This window comes from Oculina patagonica, chromosome 10 (assembly GCF_052425735.1).
Source record: "Oculina patagonica isolate OP01 chromosome 10, crgOcupat, whole genome shotgun sequence".
NCBI lineage: Eukaryota > Metazoa > Cnidaria > Anthozoa > Scleractinia > Oculinidae > Oculina > Oculina patagonica.
Genome location: NC_135767.1, coordinates 23,127,745 through 23,150,339, shown reverse-complemented (window position 1 = coordinate 23,150,339; position 22,595 = coordinate 23,127,745). Strand labels below are relative to the sequence as shown.

At 37.7% G+C, this 22,595-nt stretch overlaps 4 protein-coding genes across 5 annotated transcripts in view; 3 read left to right on the top strand and 1 right to left on the bottom strand.

Annotated features, from left to right (window-relative positions):
- Window positions 1-22,595, top strand: part of LOC144667461 (uncharacterized) — a 51,097-nt gene that overhangs the window by 16,804 nt on the left and 11,698 nt on the right. The window lies entirely within an intron of this gene.
- LOC144667463 (uncharacterized) lies at window positions 1,549-6,187 on the top strand. 2 transcript variants are annotated; one of them, XM_078528886.1, is made up of 4 exons: window positions 1,549-1,576; window positions 4,373-4,463; window positions 4,956-5,077; window positions 5,786-6,187. In XM_078528886.1, the coding sequence occupies exons 2-4, from the start codon at window positions 4,400-4,402 to the stop codon at window positions 6,134-6,136; spliced, it is 537 nt and encodes a 178-aa protein (XP_078385012.1). In that variant the 5' UTR covers window positions 1,549-1,576; window positions 4,373-4,399; the 3' UTR covers window positions 6,137-6,187. The 2 variants fall into 2 exon arrangements, with proteins under 2 accessions (XP_078385012.1, XP_078385010.1); XM_078528884.1 differs by lacking the exon at window positions 1,549-1,576 and adding an exon at window positions 3,261-3,413.
- On the bottom strand, window positions 16,440-19,776 carry LOC144628793 (uncharacterized). The gene is made up of 3 exons (XM_078486907.1): window positions 19,172-19,776; window positions 17,381-18,592; window positions 16,440-16,795 (listed from the first exon to the last, which is right to left on the bottom strand). The coding sequence occupies exons 2-3, from the start codon at window positions 18,576-18,578 to the stop codon at window positions 16,440-16,442; spliced, it is 1,554 nt and encodes a 517-aa protein (XP_078343033.1). The 5' UTR covers window positions 18,579-18,592; window positions 19,172-19,776.
- LOC144628792 (uncharacterized) lies at window positions 19,770-21,041 on the top strand (the record flags this gene model as incomplete). Its single annotated transcript, XM_078486906.1, has 2 exons — window positions 19,770-19,950; window positions 20,507-21,041. Coding segments are annotated over 2 exons (639 nt in total), but the record flags the coding sequence as incomplete, so codon positions are not given.

The following is a 22,595-nucleotide window of genomic DNA, read 5'->3' as shown; positions in this document are numbered from 1 at the left end:
CTTTGTATATAGCCAACTGGTCACCCTTCTGCCAGTTGGGTTTTTTAACAAAATTATGTTCGATTTATAATATTTGTTAATTTATTTACAGTGTCTTCAATTAGCACAGCAGTGGTAAATCCATTTTAAATAAAGTGATTTGTTTTGATTTTTGATTTTTATTTTTTATTCAAACGAAAGCGTCAAGAGGATTAAAACAAGAAATGCTGTGGACATTCTGTATCTGGTATCAGCCCTGGTTGGAGTCCAGTCCTTAAGTTATTTTTAGACCAGGAATGTATTCATCACAGCTTGTTAATATCGCTGAATATTCTCAAAGGGATATGATATGAAATAATTTGATAACGAAAGCTTAACCACTATTCACCATATTTATCATACTTGAACAAATTCAGCAACAACAAAGACAAACAGATATAGGATCACTTATTAGAGTCCATTTGCGCTGTTGAGATACTCAATACATCAGTTGGATTAACGTATAGTTAAAGGAAGTAAATGAAGGCCTAAGTAGCGTATTCAAGATGTGATGATTGTTGATGCAGTGTGTTTCATCGACATTGATTTCAACGATAACAGAGTACTTTTGGGATTTTCTAGTAATTTTCTTAATTGTTATATAAATTTCTTTGGGATTACTTTTGTCTTCAGTTTTGATTTACCATTATAGAAGCGTCATTTCCCTGGTAACTTGGTTTCTATAAACAAATTGTAATTTGACAAAAGTCTGAAATCATTTCGTTGTGAGCGTCTTATGGTCTCTCTTGATAATATGTGATTTGATGTAACGAGTGTGCCAAGGAGAAGCCGTCTGACGAATTCGATTTATTTTTGACCGAGTGTGCATGTTGATGACAGTAACAAAAAAAAACACACATGTTTCAAGGTTTTTTTTACACAAATTGTCGTTATTCATCGTTATTTTTTTCAAAATCTTCCTGGAGAACTTGGTTAAACATATCATTGCAAAATTTGAAAGTAACAAATTTAAATGATCCCTGTAAAATTTTTTTTTTATATGATTTACCTGCTATGGTTTTTTTGTTTGCTTACTGCTTAAATGAGTCACTGAGACTACAGTAGTCTGGAGAACCCCAGAGCAAGCGATTGTGTTGAGGTAGTAAGTAAACATGACATCGACTAGTGATGAGCTTGTATCAGATACCCGGCCCGTGTCTATGCTTTGATCAGCTGGGGCCAGTCTTGGTAATGATTATCTTTTTTTTTTCGCATGATACAGGCAGATTTAGTCCAATCTACTGTGTGTTGGATATTTAGGTAAGAGTAGGATTAAGCACCTAAATAAGGTGTTCAGTGTGATAACTAGATAATGTAACTGAACAAGTTTATCATTTAACATGTTGGACATTCCAAACAGGAACACTCATATCGAAACATGAAACGTGTAACTTATTTCCTTGTTCCTGTTTACGGAAATAGCACTATTTAGGACAGGATCTAGAAGTTCTTAAAATAAATAAAGTTCACCTGACCCCACATGTTTCAGAGAACTTACACAGTAGAAATCTTGGCTTGGATCATGGTAGCGTTTTGTGTTACAGGATGTTAGTCTGAAGTAAGTGTCAGACGTCTTCTCGCCCTAACCCCTATACACAAGATTTATTATACTGAATTGAATGTTTTTTTTTCTGGAGAGGAAACTGTATTTAACTGGATTTCAGGTTTCAATTTTTAGGACTATCAATAGTAATCACAGAACTACTTGTGATTGAGTTAGTTTTACTAATTGATATAAAACGAATCGAGTAAGCTCAAAACCTTTTCAAAGACTGTATAAGAAACAGGATCGACATGAGAGTTGTGCGAACTGTAGATAGATAGATAAACTTTATTAATGTGTCAAGGCCACATAGCCTGGGAAAATCCCATACTAATTTGGGGACACAATTAATAGGTATTAAAAAAATATGTAAAAAGGGAATTTAAAATACTTAGAGCTATATAAAATATTAACAGAATGTGTATGCTCAGCTATAAGTGAACATCTTTTCTACGAAGCAAAGGCGCTACGCCCCAGTACGAGTTTTGTTTTACATCTCCTCTTGATTGTACTTCTTACGTTGTACTGTATATTGAAGAGATTCTTCGGGCCAAAGAATGTTTTAAAGATAATTTGTCGTTTCTAAATCTGCAGAATGCTTTAAAGTCTAATATTTCTAATTGAACAATGAATTTATAAAATATTGGCAATGTGTAAGAGAAGAGATCCTTATGCCAAGAGGTGGATCTATTGGCGACAGAAGTTAAATAAGATTTTAAGCCGAAGACTATAAAAAATGGCCGATGTTTGCGACCATAATCCTTTCGAACTGTGGTAGAAGCGAGATTCTAGTTTCGAGAGATAGAGTTGTATATGGAAGTAGCTTGATTTTTTATTCAGTTAGAAACTATTCAAGTATAATGCCAAAAGTAATTTGGCGGGAAAGTTCGATTGCGCGAGCAGAAAGCCATATTCAAAAAACATCGGCCATGTTCATAAAAACATGGCCGATGTTTTTGGGCATATATTTGTGTCACAAGTTTAAGAAATGTGATCCTAAATGTTGAAATATATATATTAAAAAGATACTGCATACGTTTTGGTTAGAGAAATAGCAACAGTATTTTGTCAAAATAACTATCACGTAAATATTCATAATTATGTTTGTTTATGTTTATGTTTGCTTTCGCATATAATTGAATACATTTATCATTGCACATTTGCGTTGTTTGGTAGCACATGTGCGCAAATGTTATTTTTAGCATTTGTTCTAAGGTAGAATGTTACTGATTACTCCAGTTGTAAAATCTGAAAGAATACTGATTTGGCAGCGTACTTCTACACGGCGAATTGGCGGTGAGTTGGCAGACTTCTCAAGCCCGGTTCTTAATTTTAGTGTTCCGCTCCAGAACGGGGGCACAAAGTGGAGGGACACGGTTCCATCTGGCACATATACTCTACGGCCCAGCGTTCAAAGCTGTATACCGTAATGATACAGGCAGATTTAGCAGTTAGGTGTGATAAAGCCGTCAAATGTTTCCGAACAAGTTATGTCTTTTAACATGTTGGACATCCGTAACAGGAACGCTCATATCGAAACATGAAACGTGTAACTTATTTCCTTGTTCCTGTTTACGGAAATAGCACTATTTAGGACAGGATCTAGAAGTTCTAAATAAATTAAGTTCACCTGACCCCACATGTTTCCGAGAACGTTTGCAGCAGGAACCTAGGCTTGGATCATGAAAATTCGATGCATACTAGCATTTTTGCATCACAAGAATTCGATGCATGTTTGCGTTTTTTGTTACAAGATGTTAGAAAATCAATAAATTAGATGTTGCAGCCTTACGTTTGTCATGCAGTTTCATAATAGCCTCCGTTGTTCTGACTCAAGCTAAACGCCTTGCAGGTAAGTCATTTACTGATCTCAGTACCCTTTGGTATGATTCTGCTTCTTTTTAGCGTGTTTATCGATAAATCGACCTAAAGCCTCATCTCTTAGCTATTTTTATGAGGTTGTATGTTTATGTTGACTTCAGGGTCCTAGTATACGTAAGTTTCAAATTTTTGGAGACCATCAATAATAGACAGGCTTAGTATAAACACCGTAGACTTTCTTACGTGTGATTGAATCAGGTTTATCAAAAATATTTGAATGGGCTCTATTTTGAAAGATGTTTGAAAGGTTGTGTAACAAACATGATAGCCGTAAGAATGGTTCAAAATCAATAATTCAACTCTTCCTTTGCCCTTTCATACACGTTTATGTGTCGATATGGTATACGAAGCAACGGTGTTACGGGTTTTGTTATCCAGTTAATGTTGTTTATTATTAGTATTAGTTTATAATATTCTTTATTATATTAGGAAATTCTCCTGACCAACCAAGGTCCAATTCCAAAGTGCTTCCAAGTCGAATATACTGATCTCAGTGCGAGACTATGAGATGTGATTTCTATTGTTTCCTCAATCTGCGCCACTAACAGTTCCAGCTCCCTTTTGCTTCTGTTTCCTGTAATAACCGATAGTGGTTACTCGTTTACAACGTCCGGGTTATTTTGGAGTAGGGCGTAAGGGTTTGCGGTAATCTGGTTTTGCGTTTATTTTTGATGCGTGTTTGAGGTGGTTTTTATTTCAACCTGCGGTATTGCTGTTTTAAAAGTCTATTAAAAGCAGTTTGCGATTGTTACAAATTTTAGGCCTCGACGAGGTGAGTACCGGCCTCAATACAAATTAAAGACGATATGGTATACCTGATATTTGTAGAAATTTCTGCACCGGTTAACGTCTTGAGGATATTCCTTTTTCGCATTTTGAATTCATATCATGATCTAATCGATCTGGTTATTTATGCTATTTTATCTGCAGAATTCCATACCGCCCGAAGAATTGATTATGGACTTCAAGCTGGTTTTTGCTTTTATGATGCTGTTGGCACTCCCTTTTAGTGCAGAGTCGGGTAAGGGTTTTTTTCTTTTTTATCAGTTTAAACCTTTTCGAACGTTTACAAATCAGTTTGTATTTTCTATATGATACATAGCAGGCTGTAGTATTAGGTATCGAATTCTATTTTTCACAAATTTCGGCTAACATGCGTCGGGTATATTTCAGGATAAAAACAATTAAATTACGGGTTTTGGGGAAGCACGAGAAATCGTTTTGTGGAGTGCAAATAACTGGCAATGAGGTCTGCACCGGTCTTGCAAATTTTATATCCGTGTGGTTTCTGCAAAAATGAAATAAAAATCTTTACGGAAAAATACGAAAGTTTGAAACAAAAAATATTAGTTCAATTGGAAGTTTCAGGAAGAAACTATGTCACATGGTAGTTGGTAGTTGGTAGTTGGTTCTTTTCTTAGCTCATTCGTTTTTTTTTTCTATCAAGGAAACCGTCAGGAATATGTCCCATCCCCACCCACCATGCATAATAATTAAAATATAACTTTTCCAGGAAAATGTGACCTTGCCAGGTTCCGAGGAGGATACTTTGAAGGCAAGTCAGGAGTTGTTCACACAGGTTTCCGCGCAGCAATCGAAACGATCAATCAGTATGCCATTTCGTGCCAAGTAAAGGTTGGTTTATGTGGCCTCTTTTTTTTAGAGTAAAGTGGTTTTTCAATGAGTGTCAAGAGTATTCTAGAATTGCACTGGTTTTGCTTTATTCTGTAATTGGTTTTAAGAAAATGCGCACTTGCTGCCTGTCAAATGCGAGATCCGGGGGCGTAAACTATTTTTCACGCACAGTTTTCCGCGCTTTCAGGACCGTAACTACGTAGACTTTTGGCATAGACGAGGCAAGATCGGTGATTGCCGATGGCGCGAGCCGCGATTTTTGAAATCTAGATCCACTAACGCCATTTTCAGCATTTTAACAAGGTTGCTAGTTACGGCCCTGGCTTTACCACGGTTATATAAGTAATCGCTTCCTGTCTTATTTGATAGCGTGTTACTTACATTAACTTTATTTATGTTCAGATTTATTGCCAGCAAAAAAAAACAGCTTATATTTCAAGGAAAATTAAACACAGCTCGTGACATTAAGTCTTATCTCATCCATGTCATCTCAGCTTAAGTTTTCGGATCTTTGTTCCCCTATATCCTCTTGAGATTTCGGGCTCTCCAGTAAACAAAACTTTTTTTCGTTAAAAAAATGCGATCTGGAAATAGGACACAGATAACAACTATGTGAATGTACCACTGCTTATTTCAATAACCAGTCAGTCCCATTAAATCTCGTCTCTTAATTTTACGTAGCTCATTCACCTGGTTTCGTTTCTTTAGATTTATCTGACCAGCTCCTTCAGGAAAGACACTGGAGGGAAACTCAGTGGTGCCATTGTGAAACCCTCTAAAATCAGCAACCACTTCGTTGGGCATGCAATTGACATGAACATAAGAGAGAACGGCGAACTCTGCACAAGTGGATGCCTCAGAGACGTCAAGAAACACACCCCAGGGGTCAAGTGCTTCATTTCCAAAATAAGAAAACATCCAACTCTTCGCTGGGGTGGAGACTTCACAACGCCAGATGTTGTCCATATTGATAACAAAGTCAACCTTCGCCTTCGCTGGTATTACGACCTTCTGTACAAGTCACTTCAAACCAACTGTAAACACGTACATCTGGATTAAGAGTGTAAAGCAGTCCAGTATAGGAAATAAAACATGGCTGGAGTCTTAAAATTTGTGTTGATGTCCTGAGTGAATGAATCAGTATCCAGCTTGAACCCTTTCCGTTAGTTTCAACGCACAGCTTCTCTCTTATTTTACCGGCGCACTAGATAAACGATTAAACGTGTAAAGGATTTCAGCAAACATAGAAATCCCATAGCCCGAACATTTCAATTTCCCCCTTCCATCCGCCACTGCCTCCAAACCAATGTGGTGCTAAAACATCGAAGGGATACTTCACGGCATTAGCCAGTACACCCGGGTTGAGAGAGGCACTGCGAAGAATTGTGTTGTTTGCAGAAAGTTTATCAACAGAGATTTAGTTTTTGTCGATTAAATTTTAAAAGTGAGCAATGAAACTTTACATTGATAAAACGTAAAGGACAGGTTTTTGGCCAAAGCTTACATGTAACCGGCTCCATTTGATAGAAATGGAAGTTACGAAAAATAGCTCTCGGACCCGAAATGACTTCGGGACATTTGAAAAACCCAAGGACCGCTCGATTCGGAGTCTTTTCGAGAAAAGAAAGAATTCCACAAAAGCTGTGTTTAACCCAACGAACTTGCATTAAAATGCGCGGTGGAGACGCTAAGGTTCTTCCATTTCTGCCATTTATTTTCAGCAACAGAATTTTTTGGAGGCGAGACGTAAGAAGTTAAATTGGAAAATAAACAAAACGGTCTCTCCTGTCCTCTCCCCTTCTCCCCTCCCCCTCCCCACCTTCCATTTCTTTTTGCTCTCGCCCTGCCCAAATGCCTCAAAAGCTCTTTGTTTTTACGGGAAGGCTTGCTACTTAGGTTTTTTGTAACTACGTTTTGAAGAAGTGAATACAACAGTGGGTTTAATTTAATATAAGTTAATTGAAAAACTGATGAATCTGCATTTTGGAAATAAGTAAAGGCCTTAGTAGCGTTTGAAAGATGTCAGGGTAGTTGAGGCCCGAGTTCGTAAAGTGACAATTTAAAAAATCAGTAATTTCATTTTGATTGTGTTCCATCCATGGACGTTGATTTCGTCGATAACATAGTTCTTTTGGAATTTTCCTGTAATTGACTTACTTGTTTTCCAAGTTTCTTTGGGACCACTTGAGTCTTCTGATTTACTATTATAGAAGCGCCTTTTTAGAATGTTTTAATTGTCTCTGATAACTTGGGGTCTAAACAATTTGCATTGAATTCTGACAAAAGTTTGGAATCATTTCATTTTTGGGCGTCTAATGTAGTTTCGCCTCTCTTGACAAAAAAAGTGATCCTGGTGAACTGATGTCATGATTAAGCCAAGGAGAAATCGTATAACGAACAACATCCTTTATGTCAACAATTTTCCTTTATTTAAACATATTTTTTCAAGATTCTCCACAAGTGTTCAGGGTCATTGTAATTCCTCAATGCTAAACTTTCTGATGGCGGCAGTAAAAGTATTAAACAACAGGACAATATTCAAATCATCAATACTCTGAAACAAAAAAAAAACAAGAGCTGAATGAAATATTTTGCACCTTGAGGACAAAGTTGAATCAATTGACTGATGCTCTGAAAAAGAGAACTGAAAACTCTCATCGATTCTCATGAAAAATTTGAGCACGTTCAAAGTCAATGAGAGCGCATGAGAGTCGATGAGAGTTCCATGCCAAACGAGAGCGAGAGTTCTCTCATCAACTGTCATTCTCGTTTGGCCCTGGCTTTACTGGCGTAATGAAACCACTTGGGATGTTGGGAGAAATCGAAAAAAGCTTTTTTAAAAAATCACGAGCCGTAGGCAAGTGATTTACAAGCTTTTCGAACATCCCAAGTGGTTTTATTACGCCAGTAAAGCCCTGGAAAGTGCAGTTTATTGCTTTTATGAAATAACTATGGGTAACGTTCGTCGTAAAAAAGAAATCTATTTTATATTTCGTTATCGGGAAAATACTCATTTTTTATCTACCATCAGTAAGTTTTCATTAATGATAATTTATGAGAATCATTATCCTATGTCTGAATTATCAGTTAAACCAATGTTAAGGATACTAGCCAAAAGTAATTATTTTTAACTCCGTTATTCATTATCTTGATACAACAATAGTTATACGTATTGATCCTAGCTACGAACCTAGTTACAGTGTTTATATGTTTATCTGCGTTTCTATTGGTTTTGTAATCGGACCTTCTAGCGTCCCCATGCGCATATATAAGCCGCGTTTAGCGTCCTTTTAAATAGAGTTTTTGCAAGATTCGAGTTTATCACAAGTACTTTCGTTAGACGTATTCTTAACCTTTGGCACAAGCGGGACCGATATGTAAGTAACTTCTTAATTTGTTTAGTTTTAATTGTATGGTAATCGGGCGAAAGTACACGAATGAACGTTTATTGTACAGTTTTAATTGATTTATAATCGCAAAATGAGTAAATTGGATCAAACACTTTGTGGATCATGGAGTGAACGCCCACCATTGAGAATAGCAACTTAAGTACTTTGGGCTGTAAATCAGCCACACGTATCCATCGTGCATTTGTTATGTTAGAATTTCGCTCGTTTAGTTTTTAAATGTAGTTTATTCTAGTTTGTTTGTTATTTTAGCCGCATTATTCTCGTTTGAAGTACGTAGCTTTGGGCACGCTTTTAGTTCATGTATTACGCAACATTTCAGTTAAATTGATTAGAATTCGTTATATTGTTAATTTTCAGTTTACGATCGTTTATCCTTGATCGTTGATCATTCATCGTTGATTCTTAAATTGAAGCAATAAATCGCCGTTAACCGTCAACTTTGGTTTTCCGTGGTTAATTTGCACCTTCGAAGACGACCCGTAAGATAGTCCCTAACACCTCGTTACCACACGCCTTAAAGCGACACGCCTAGAAGTTTGTTTTGTTTTGATTTCGTTTTGGCCCAGTCGCTGCAAGCGCCACAACCAAATTAAAAAGACATGAAACTAGTTAACGGCATTTTTTTGTCTTTAAGGTAGATGGTATTTCTGAAGTTAGAACAAGAACCATGATTCAGGGAAGTCCACAAACGCCATCTGATAGAAGCTGGAATAAAAGAGTTACGACTGATAAGTGAAAGGAAATGGAATAAACTGAAAGATAATTCTCAAAGAATAAACGGTCATTTTTGCCTTTTTCAGGCATCTCAACACGATGTCTGTTCAGAAATTCTTGTTTTGAAAATCCCTGCAAGCACCTTTCCCTTGTTAATTACTGGTGTATGAAGAAGGAAGAAGTCTAATGGAAATAATCATTTAATTTCCTTTTTACCGAGGCCATGAACGAAGGGTCGCTGTAAAGTCTTGAAGCCCTAATTTCGCAGTTGCCCGGACCGACATCCCCTATACGTCCTAATCTATTTCTTTTGGATGAATAAAATGCTTATGTTTCAGAGGTCTTCTGTAGTTACAGCACGCATTCTTGCTAGCTAAATTCTTTGCATACTAGCCTCTCAAAATATGAAATTTTTGCAAAAGAACGAATGTGATATTGCTGGCTTTACAGTTCTGTCAGTTGCATTGAAGGTACGTTATTTTTAAGCTGAAGTTATTGTCATAAATCAATAACTGATACTTATACATAAAATAGTTGACTCAATGTCTTAACAAAGCCAGCCAGTCGACAACAATTGATATCTTAACATCGGGGTCGGAATTTTTATGACGAAGGCGCATAAAGTTCGAATGCACGAAATCGGGCTAATGAAATTTAACCAAATTTCTAGAAGTCGTTTTTAAAAATTTGCCTATTTCTAGAAAGAAATATCTTTTTAATGCAACTTTTTTATTAAACGGGGTCCAAATTTGGAGACCTGGGCGTCACTTCCTACCCAAAACCTGCCTGAGTGCACAAACCTCCGAAGCCTTGGTTGTTCTCAACTCAGACGCCTTGCAGCCAAGTCAATTGCTGATCGTGTTACTTTGGTATAATTTTGTTTCTAGTAATATGTTTAAGGACGTTCGCGCTAAATGTTTGTGCGCATCCTTACTGCGCACGTAATTCATGTCGCAACGTCACGTCACGTCATGCATGAGCGCGCGCGCTGAGAAATCTTTCCAAACACATAAGACTCACATAAATGATATAGGGTGGGTAGCCGTTGTGTCAACTTCGCTTGCAGTTTACTCTCTTAAACGGTCGGTGACCCCCATTTTTTTCGGGATATATAACCTTTTGGGATAGATTTCTACCGATTGACAAAAAATGAGCCAAATTTGAATGTTAGAAGATTATTATTTTTTCATTTTCTCTTCCCGCGAGCGGTCGAATCAGTCCAATTTTGTAGCATTTTTCTGTTTTGAACGTTTGCAAATCCAATTGTTAAAGACAAGGTTTACTATAAGGGACTTTAAAAGTGAATATATTTGTACATTAGACCCACTCAAATAAATTGGGATAAAGGAAGGTGGCCTGCATCAATTCATTCAAGATATTTTGTTGCCAGAAGCTGCAGAGATCATGTCGAGTGATGAAATCAAATTTATCCAAATAAGCGTCTTCTTTCAGATATTATATCTCGAAAACGAATTCGGTGCCCCCATTTTTTTTTTACATTTCTGACATAAATAACTTGTAAACTAGCAGTGGTGAAAGTTTAAGAAAAATTGCAAAGTTGGAAGATTTTCACGCGAACGTCCTTAAAGGCCTGGCAAAACGAGGAAACATGTTTCCAGAAACACCCGTAGCGCGCGAATGTTTCCCAGTTTTGCCACACGGGAAGCATTGTTTTCAGCGTCAATTTTTGTCTCCAGGAAGCCAAATGTGCTTATGCAACATCGCAGAAACATTCCGTGCTTCCGTGCGGCATGGAACCATGGCAAACCGAGGAAACACTTATGAAAACATGTTTCCTCTTTTTGCCGGGCCTTAACCATAAATTTGCATCCACCCACTAAGGCCTCGTCGTTTAGCTTTTTTATTACTATACACAATTTTTTTATACTTAGTTTTATGTTTTTTTTTTTTCTGGAAAGGAGACTATATTTCACGGATTTTAGGTTTAAATTTTTTAGACTATCAATAGTGACTTACTGACTTATTCCTTTAGGCTCCTCGTGGAGCAAAGGGCGTCAACAATGCTTCGCCACCGAACTCTATTTTCTGCCGCCTTCTCTGCTGCGTTCCAGCTGATGTTAGCTTTCTTTAACACCTCCTCAGTTGATCTTCTCCAGGTCTTAGCAGGTCTTAAGACTATCAATAAAAGTCAAGTTTATTAACACCACAGAACTTCTTGTGATTTAATTAGTTTCATTAATTGCTACAAAACGATTCGAGTAAGCTCTAGAACTTTTCAAAGATTGTATAAGAAACAATATCGACATAAGAGTAGTTTTGTTTGACATGCTGTGAAAGTACAGCAATCAGACTGAACATCTTTTGTCCGAAGAGTGCTTCCAAGTCTAATATATATCTGTGAGATGTGAACATTGAATGTATAATATAATTTCCTCAATCTGCGGCACCCACAACTTGATACAAGCTATTTTTTATATATCTCCGACTAACTTACCAAAGTACAAAAGAACAAAGAAGACGGATTTTCATCCTGTATCTAAATAAAACTTATACATAATGGTAGATTCAACTCTCCTTGTATGGCTACGAGTCCTGTAAAACTGCCGACCCTAACAACTGGTCTTTCTGGGGCTGTGGTTACAGCTTGAGGGATCTAACTAATGTTGTCATATCAACGTCATCCAATTACATCGTTTTGCCGCCAAGCCAGTTTACACAGTTTGGGCATAGTGCCGGCTATAAGATGACATTTCGTTTGACAAATAAATGGAACTAAGCTTATCATTCTAACCAACGCTATTGCCAACAAGAAGAAAATACATAAAATATAATTAGCTAGTGCTTTTGTTGGTCTGACAAATCTCAGTGATTAAGAAAAAGCTGAAAAATAGTTTCATCTGTGAAAAATGTTGTAGTCGAGAAACGTGATAAAGTATTGAAACAGTCAAGTGCCTGTTTTGTTTTTTTTGGTTCGGTAAATATAGACTGTGCGTAGCCAGGTTTATAAACACAGCCTATTTTAAAACTCATCGTGACAAGCAATTGGCAGACTCGATTTTGTTTGATAAACACAGACACATCGGTCTCAAAGTTTAAAAAAAGAAGTTCTGTATTTTTTTTTGTCGCACAGTTTTGACAATTGCTAAGTGTCCGACAATGACAAAGCTTTTTCACCTTATTTTTTCACTCTTAACTGGTCTTCTCGAACGTTTATTGACGTTTGGAATTGTAAGTAAAAAATGAATGCTGTTAGTTGTTAATAAATCTAATCTCCTCAAAATTTTCTAGAATAATTTTTAAACAAGAATTAAAAAAAATGTAGTATCACTTCTTGTTGGGCCTAATGTCTTTATCTTTGTTCAGGTAGAATCTCGCACAGACAATACGTCGTGATTATGTCTCTGCGAGCTTAATGCCCGAAAGCAAACGTGACACAAAAAAAATCAAAGAAAACTGTTTGGTTTAATGCCATTGGACAGATCCACTACGAAAAAAAATTGTCGAGTGAACAAGATCGATCACTGTTCAAGGAAGAAATTCATTCAGCTTTGAACAGCAAGAAGTAAATATAGCTTTTTTATAGTCGCTTTAAAAATGATAATCACGTTAATTCTACATTTAACGTGTTTGATATCCTGTTTTCTTATTTGTTCTAGCTTCTGTTTTCGTTCTTACAACCAGGCGCTGAGTTCTTAGAAGGGTAAGTTATATAGATATCTATTCCGAGTTTTTTTTTTGTATTTTACAGTGGCGACTGAAAAATGTTATAAAGGTCGTGAAGCCAGGGAAACGCTTTGCTCATTACCGGACGCGAACAGGCACTTGGGGAAGTAGTAAAAGGTTTTTAAAGGACTTCTTAATTCATGTTAAAGAATTAAAACTGTCTTTATTTGAAACGGAATCGTTTGAGGAATGTTTCTGGTTAATCGGGGATAGACTTAGATACTGCTCCTAGATACTACTACTAGATATTTTCAAAGAAAAATAAAATAAGTCATCTCCGCACCTTTTTAAGAAGTTCAGAAAATAATGGCTACAACTGCTGATTTGGATGTTAATAAATATACGAAGAATTAATAATACTGTTTAATATATTTTTGAGTACGCTTTTGAAATCAAGGACTTTTTGATCTACCTTATTTCATCTTTAATTACGATATTTCAAGTTAGAAAATTCCAACTGACTCAACTGGTTAACATAATTTCGACTTTCCTCTTTGTTTTCGGGTTTTCAAATATTTTATCTTGCTGTCTATGCTGTTTCTTCGACAGGCGTTCGTACCACGCGAAACATTATGGACTTAAAGTTGATTTTGGGTGTTGTGATGCTATTGGCACTCCCTTTCAGTGCGGAGTCGGGTAAGAGTTCTTTGATTGAATGATTATTTTAAAATTTTCAAATCGCTACAAATCCTCTTTGAATTTTCTTCATGATACAAAACTGACTGTGGAATTAGGTGTCGTTTTTCACAACTTTTTCGCTTTTTTGCGTCTTGGCAGATTTCTCATTTCACTCGTACAAATGTGTAACCGTTAAAAAAAGCCGTTGCTTTTTCTGCCATGTTAACAACCGAAGAAGACCGAAGGTTCTCGGTCGCAACGTCTTGATAAAGTACATTATGAGCGTTGTTTTACGCTCAGATAAGTCAGCCTCAGAATTTATTAAGAGCATTAGATTTCTCATTTATAAAGAACTAAATCACGGGGTCTTTTGGAAGTACGAGAATCCGTTTCGTAATGTGACGTGGCGCATTATGAATATTAACCGACGAAGAAGTACGTGTCGGTCTTAAAAATTTTATATTCCTCTGGTTCCTGCAAGGATAATTCGTAAACTCAACGGTAAAATACGAAACATTTTGAAACAAAAAATGTAATAGTTCATTGCAGCCAAGGGAAGTTTTTACCTGTGAGTAGAAATCAAAAACAAAGAGTTTAAAGAAAAATCTTGCACGCCAATTCACCGTTCTTCCTTTCAAGTAAACTGTCAGGAATATGTCCCTTTTCAAGAATGAATTCGAAAACTCAACGGTTAACTACGAAACATTTTGAAACAAAAAAAATTATTAGTTCATTGCAGCCAAGGGAAGTTTTAACCTGTGAGTAGAAATCAAAAACAAAGCGTTTGAAGAAAAATCTTGCACGCCAATTCATCGCCATACTTCCTTTGCAAGTAAACTGTCAGGAATATGTCCCACCACTCCCTTTTTTCCGCCAACACATTATTGAGGTCGATAAGACACATGCATAGTAATTGGAACAATATTTTGTTAGGAACATGTTACCTTACCACGTTCCATGGAGGATACTATGTGGGAACAGGACGTGTTCACACATGGTTCATGCCTGCAATCCGAGTGATGAACATATATGCTTACTTGTGCAACGTGAAGGTTGGTTTATCGTGTGGTGTAATCTTTTTAAAGTAGAGTGGTTTTTCCATGAGTATCGAGAGTATTCTTTAATTGCCCTGGTTTTGGTTTACCACGTTCTGTGATTGATTTTTTTAAAGACAGTACATGCGAGGTGGAAACTTTCTTCCCACCAATGTGGCCCGGGTTCGAATTCTGGACCGGCGTCATTGATGGGTCGGGTTTGTTGTTCGTTCTCGTCCTTGCTGCAAAGGTTTTTTTTTCGGGTTCTCTGGTATTCCTCCCTCAAAAAAAAGTATACAAACAATGGCTGTGCCACTGCTACTTCCAATTCCAATTTCCATTAAAAGACAAAATGCTTCTCGCGCATCCTCTGTCAACGTGTGTTGCAGAGCGTAGCTTCAGTAACATAAACAGTTTCAAGACGCCACTTCTGAGCGCTATGTCGGAAATAGAGTTTGAATGTGGTCTTTCTGAGTTTTTCCTGACAAAAAAGACACAAGATTAGCTTTGTGCTTGTAAAGGAAAACCGTTATAACATCTATTAAAGCTATCAACAGTTATATAGGCATGTGCACATTGATATTTTTCTTTCGTATATTTCTTAGAAGGGCGTACCAAAATAAAACTTAACTAGGGTACAAGAATGTATATGTAGGTGCTTTTTTCAAGGAAAACAACGCCTATGAAAAACAATGTGGCGCACAACAGCGGTAACCCCCCCCCCCCCCCCACTCATTTTTGAACAAGGATCTGAGATACCGCTAACATTTTGGCAATGATAAGCGATCGAGGCACTTCAATTAACCCAAGAACGAAACAAAGAATTTTACGACCCAGTTGTCATTTCGTGTCAAGTAAGAACGCTTACACATGTAACATGACCTCCCAGAGGCGACGGAGCGTTTTGGAACGTGGGGGGTCTAAGACTGTCCCAAAACTACTCGGCAAGTTTTCATATTTGGAGCAACTTTTTTCCGTTCTATCAACCTTTTGTTTTTTGAGCATTTTCTGAACCGTAGATTTCCGAAGATTCTCCGATTGTTGTTCGAAGGCCATACGAACTTTTCCGATCATTTCCGAACTTTTATGAAGATAACGAAATTTTCCGAAGACTTCCAAGGAAGTTTCTGAAGGTAAAGAGAATTAAATCATGACACCTGAAAAAGATTTGGGACTTGAGAGAAATTGTGCGTGGGAAGGGTTGGAGGCGCATTTAAAAAATTGTGAGTAACTCTGGAAAAATCCTGATTACGCCCCTGCTTCAAATTAATATTTGTCTTGTTTCTTTAAGGTACCTACCCTGGGTACCAGAGGATTATTCTCGCTGGCGACCAGGGTATAAGGGACCGTGTCACGGCTGATTTTAGTCTTAGTTATTATGTTTTGCCATTTACTCGCTACGAAACTCAATGTTAGCGAAGAATTTACTTTAATTTACCTTGGGTATAAATGACAAAACCATAGCTTTATTACAAACAGTACATCACGGTTACAAAAAGAAAAACAAGATTGTTCATTTTGTTCTTTGGTTTGGCGGTATTAAAACTGTTCAGCTTAGCAGTATTTCAAAAACACATATCGTAATCTGTTTTCATCCTCTTCAATTTTTGTCCATCATTACCTTCTTTTGTTTTTGTTGTGTTATAATTTATGTTTCAGTACTGTTTTAAGTAGTTATTTTTATGTTCCACTCAATACACCTCTTTCCAAAATGGCCGAGAAAACCTGTGTTCTTTTGTCTTCATGTTAATTGGCCTTCATGGCCTCGTTTTAATCCAAAAATTCTTTCGACTTCTGCAGACGCGATCGAGGCCACGAAAGCCAATAAACATAAAAACAAAAGTATAAATGTGTTTTCTGTCATATTGGAAAAAGGTGTATTTGGTGGCCATTTTCGTATGTCTAAATTTGGCTAAAATGGTTTCGTTTCTTTAGATTCATCTGACCAGCACCTTCAGGAAAGACACTGGAGGGACAATCAGCGGTGCCATAGTAAAACCCTCTAAAATCAGCAACCACTTTGTGGGGCATGCAATTGACATGAACCTGAAGGATGGAGGCAAACTCTGCAACAGTACATGCCTTGGAGACGTCAGCAAACACACACCAGGAGTCAAGTGCTTCATCTCCAAAATTCGGCAGAATCGAGTTCTTCGCTGGGGTGGAGACTTCAGCGTGAAGGATGTTGTCCATATTGATGACGCAATCAACATTCGTCATCGCTCTTTGTACAACCTTCTGTATAGGTTGCTTCAGACCTATTGTTAAAACGTGAGGCTTGGATGCACTGGAGTGTAAAACAATCCAGTATATGAAATAAAACATGGCTAGAGTCTTTAAAATTGTGTTGTTTTTTTCTAGTTACGAATGGATGTCTCCAAATTGCATGTTTTCGTTATTTCCTATGCACAACTTCTCTCGCTTCGTCAAATGATCAAACATGCAAATTGTACGAACAAACATAGAAATCGTATTAGGGCGAGTAATTCTACCTGTCTACCCTTTCCCCACAGATTGGAAGCTAGCCTATCGCAGGGCTACTTTTCAGCGTTAATTTCGCCGGTGCATTTTTGTACATCAGGGTGGAGAGGCACTGTGAGAGTAAAGTGTTTTGCCCAGGAACACAAGGAGTCTACAAGGCAATGACCCCGGACAGGGATCGAACCCGGACCGCTCGATACGGTTCTTTCCAGAAGAGAACCAGGAACTTACAAGGAAAAATCTTTCCAAATAAGTTTACACAGACTGCAGTCTAGAATGGGAGGTACAAAGTACTATTAACATGTAATTCCTGAAATCTTTATTTCCCCTTATTAGTAGTCTGCAGAGTGTCGATTCCTTACCATTCGCGCGGGGCGAACAAACGTGCGAGTGTGCGAAACGGGGAGGGGGTAGGGGGAAGGAACCAACTCCTCCCTTTTCCCCCGCCCGTTTGTTCGTTCGTTCGTTCGTTCGCTCGTTCGCTCGCTCAATGTTTAACCCATATAAAATCATGGAAACAAGCTCGTTTGTGATTGGTGTGATGCTACATTGGCAATCCAGTGAAAAAGCTCCAGAAAACGAAGTATTCACAGAAAGAATCTCATTCCGGCACATCTTTGCAACCTTAGCCAATAGAAGCACTTCATCGTCATAGTTACGATTAGAGTACATATCTTTGATCATCTGTTGCATGCCTTCAGGAAATACTAGAACAGTATTTTTTCCATCAGATTGCTCCTGTAATCCCATACTAGAAAAGTGATCGAGTAGCTTCTCCTTAAGACGAGTTTTGTTGACGGAAATGTCTTCTCCGAGTTCCTTCAGACGCTTTTCATACAAGGAATGCAGTTCGGACAACTGAAAGATGGAAATTCCTGCATTAAGCGATTCTTCTAAGTATGATGCAAGTTCAGCAAATACTCTAGCTTTGCTTCTTTCCCTTAAGATATTTTGCCGGGTTTCATGCTGTCTGACATACGAGCGATATTTGTTTCTATAGGCAGTTAGGCACTGAAGATGATATTTAGCGCCGATAGCTACTACGTCGCCACCACTGATTTTAGCCACCATAACCGTATCTTGCATTTCCTGGGCCATGTTTCTAATCGACGTATCTGATGAAAATGTGCTATATTCATGAAGCTTTCCCGAATTCTGGTCGCAGAAAATACAATTACTGCTGTCACGGGAACTTTCAAAACACTTTCGTTTTGATCGGCGTATTTCACCATCTTTGCTTTCGTCGCCATTTTCCGCTGCTGCCTCTAATTTGTGTTTCCTGGTTTGCTCTCTTTCAAGTTTCGAGTTGTTAAATTTTTGATGACAAGAGCGATGCCATAATGCCTTGTTTCTCAAGAAGGCCTCTGCGGATCTCTCGGATACATCTGTTGATGCGATACCAGACTTTACAGGAACTGCATTTAATTTTTCGAATTCTGTCAAATTTTCAATGAAATCTCTGTATACACAAAGAGGATCACGCCAGTTTGCAGAATGCTGTGGGCTTGAAAGCGGCTCCGATGTTTTTTCTTGGCATATAGCACATAATGTCCAGTCCATAGTCTCATACTGTTCTAAAAAACACAAACCTACCATGTAATAAATTGTAATTTGTATCATGAACTCTAGAAATCAAAACAAAATATATAAAAAATATATTTGCAGTGGAGAAACAAAAGTTCTTCAGTTCTTCAAGAATCCTTTGTAGACCGAATTTAGGTGGGAAATTCGTACCTTTATAATGCGTGCTTTGTTTGTCTTTTTTCGTGCAGCAATAGTGGTCAATTTCATTTTGCCACGTGGAACTACTGACCGCTTGTAATGTGAATAATAAACAAATCTGAGCTTACTCTTCGCAGATAAAGCTCACCAGAATAGAATCTAAACCTGCTAATTTGGGAATCGATTAGAAAAGAAGAGTACCAGGCACATACACAGCGACTTTACACTTCTAAAGCCGAAGAGTGTACGACTGCATCCTTGGAACCAGTTTCTTGTATTTGAATAAGATATGAAAATGAGGAAATAATAAGCAACGTGGTAGCGCGTCCTCTTCGTCAAGAAAATGCATAACAGTCAGAATTATTTTTAAAAGAATATTTCGTATTGTACATATTTGTTTGAAAAAGGTATAAAACTACGATGCAACTTACCCGGCTGCAGCAATCCAGTCACACACGTTTCCCGCTGAAATTTTCCAGGCGAGTAGTTTTCTTTAACTCCCGCTGATGTTTTGCAGGCGCGTAATATTATCACAGCTCCTAAAGGAGCTAAAACTGTCTCACAAAAATTAATTTTTCTCTTAAAATAACAGCACTGTTATCGGAATGTTTTCGAGAGTTTATCCATTAAAGAAAAAGTGTTGCGGTCAGATAATTAACAAAATTAAGAATAATGCCCTTCGCGCGATCCGGCAAAAAGGCAACAAAAATATTTACAATTTATGAAGAGCCCCGTGTTTTAATTGAAATTATTGTTTTAAAAAGTATTGCCAAAATGTTTTGCTCTTTTCTGTCCGAATAAGCGGTAGAAAGCCCCTACCCGAACATGTTGTTTATCAGTATATAACACACAAAATCAAAAACAGCCAGACACAAGTGTGACGTAACAAATGACGTCATTTTCGCCTTTAAGTGCAAATATTTTTTTTGGAGCATCATATTTTTGGAAATGATATGGCCAGAGGTCTTCGTATGCCAAGTTTGGTGCTTTTGTCCGGTCTGTAACGATTTTCGCAAAATGTAGCACTAACCCACTGGACTATTCGTTTTCACTGTTGGTTCGCTGGCCGCGAAAATTCCAACGGATGTCGACAAAAGTGACGCGCCTTTGGTGAACACAGAATCGCTTGGGAAGGGAAGCTCTGATCGCTCGATCAGTCAGGACGATACTTCTAAGATCACGAAGAGAAATGCTGGGAGACCTTACACAGGTTTGCCATGCACTATTAGTTATAGCGAATGTTTTACCGCCGTTTTAATTAATTCTTTGTCGCACTGCTTTGAGTCGAAAGTAGTCAAAGCTGCTTCACAGAACGCTTATCCGCTCTCTGTTGAATACAAGTTCAAAAATTTAGGGTGCCTTCAAGTAAAATAAGTAAAATAATTCGGCTGAGAATAATATGCTTACGATAGCTAAAACTGTGTAACGTCGACAGTGGATATTCTTGCATTTTTTTTTTCGAGTGCGGAGGTCGGATAAGACTCGTGTAAAAATTCAAGTGGCGAGCAAAAATGTAAATGTTTAAATACGATATTTATTATACAACGTATTTTTTCCTGCATTCCTAATTTTGAAATGTGTTCGTCATTCTCGCCCGTTCAGAACGAATACTGTAAGAGGTCTACAAAAAACTTCTTTAACCGGTTTCAAATAAAGTGGTTTAATATTTGTTCTAGTTTCGAGCGAGGTTAGTTACTTTTAATTTTCTATCGGAATGCTTAGGTACTATATTCACCGTTTATAATTCTATGCTCTTTTACTTTTAGATCGCTGGCTCAAACTGAATTTCCGTCCAGTGTGTTTTGGCACAAGAGATACCCAGTATGGCGATTTCAGTGTCTCTTACGGTGGCAAGATTGCGGGCTTTACATTGGTGCACCTGAGTGGCTATGTCACCTGTGGCAAAAGGCGTGTTTCCCACTACTCTTTCTGGGGCTGTGGTGACGCTGGCGGCGTAAAAAACCATGTCAATGTTGTCATAACAACATCAAGCAATCACGTCATTGTCCCGCCGAGTGAGTTCTTCACATTTGGCAATGGAAAGTGGTCTGAGATTCCCGGATATAACTCCATGTCCCCTGAGATTGTCCTACCGTCTTTCTCGCCTTTCTCGGTGCGCTCGGACGATCAGTTCCGTTTGTGGTATGGTGATGATTTGGTGAATTTCACCGAACACGACAATGGAGGAAGAGTCTGCGCTGATGTTTACGCTCTGTACGCCTGAGAAGCCCTAACAAGTTTACAACTACAAGCGCGCGTCAGGCAGATTTTTTCGAAATCGTTTTATTATAAATTAAGTCGCTGCTTGACTTCGAAATTTTGCTTTACAACAGTTTTAGGGGATAGAAAATAAAAAATGTGTTAGCTTTAACCTCGTTCCTGGGAACGAGGTTGTGTTAGCTTTTGCAGGTTAAATTCATTGATTTTGTGGCAATATTGTACACCGTTAGTACCACACAAATGAAAATAAAATGAGGGTATCAAAGGAAAGAGTTGTTGTTGTTGCTTTCGTTGTTTTTATCATTCGCCTAGCTCACATAGACCCCTCTATGCATGCAATAAAAACGCGAATCAAATCAGCAAAAGTTTAGGATACTCCCTACATGCAAAGGAACTGTTACTCATGAGAAACTTAGAGACCCATTATAACTCTATGATGTAAACCGTTTTATTCCCAAAAAATTATTAACGTCGAATAAATGACAAAATCGATAAATGACCAAAACAGGGGATGAAAATTGTAAAAAAAAATCACACAGAGGCACTGTGTTGGTACCAGCAAATTCTCTGAACAAATTAAAAAGAAATGTACGGTGATCAGGAAGTCATATGCTAAAAGACACATGATATATATACCTTGTTAATGATGAAGAAACCAAAATGAATTTAGAATAGATAAAGTTCTTTTGTTTCAGATACCTTCTACAGCACGCATTTATGCTATAGGTAAATTGGCCAAGCCTGGTAGCGTCTCAATTTACGGGATGTTTGTAGATTAAGAAATAAGTTCTGTCAGCTGCACACGCGGTTTCGATATTTTCAAGCCAAAGTCCTTGTCAATTACTGATATTAGGATTTGCCAAAAATCCAAATCCAATCTGATTTGGTTTTGTTTGCTACATGATCTAGTTTACGCGTTGTCTTGACAAATAGCCAGGGTTTGCTATTCTTGAGAGTCTTCCCTGACAATATCTTTATGTGTGGCGGGTCAGTTGGCAAAATCTCCCGTTTCCTTTAAAAAACAAAACAAGCTATTTCTTTTGTCACTTGTTTATTTACGCAGTATCGGTCCTATATCATACACGCATAAGGGCGACACAAAGTGAAGGGCCACATTTCCATCTTGACCTTCTTAACTGCTTCGGCCAAGCTAAGCGTTATACAAGAGTATACGGGGGACTGATAAAATTTAGCCTTCGTTGCAGCCGGACGTGTCACAAAATCATCCATACTATACTGGACTATAGTTCGTCTGCGACGCAGGCTAATAAAATTCAGTGTATCTGGTTTGAAACATAAAAACGCAGACTGTGGGTTGGATGTTTAGGTAAGAGAAAGATTCTATTCATTAGTAAACAGAGACAAAACGGTTAAATGTTTCTGAACAGGTCATGTCTTTTAACAATCATGTTTTAAATTTTTCTTCTTTCGCGACCCCAAACGGGAACTGTCAGGTAAATACGTAAATATAAATAAACAGGAAGTCCTAAATGAATAAGTAAATAATATTATCTTCCAGAGCAGGAATCTAGGTTTGGCAAACTTAACGCAGTTGTTAGAAATCAATAACTTAGAAGTTAAAGTATCGAGTTCAGCATTTGCACACAGGCCCATCCACCACTACGCTTCCGCAGA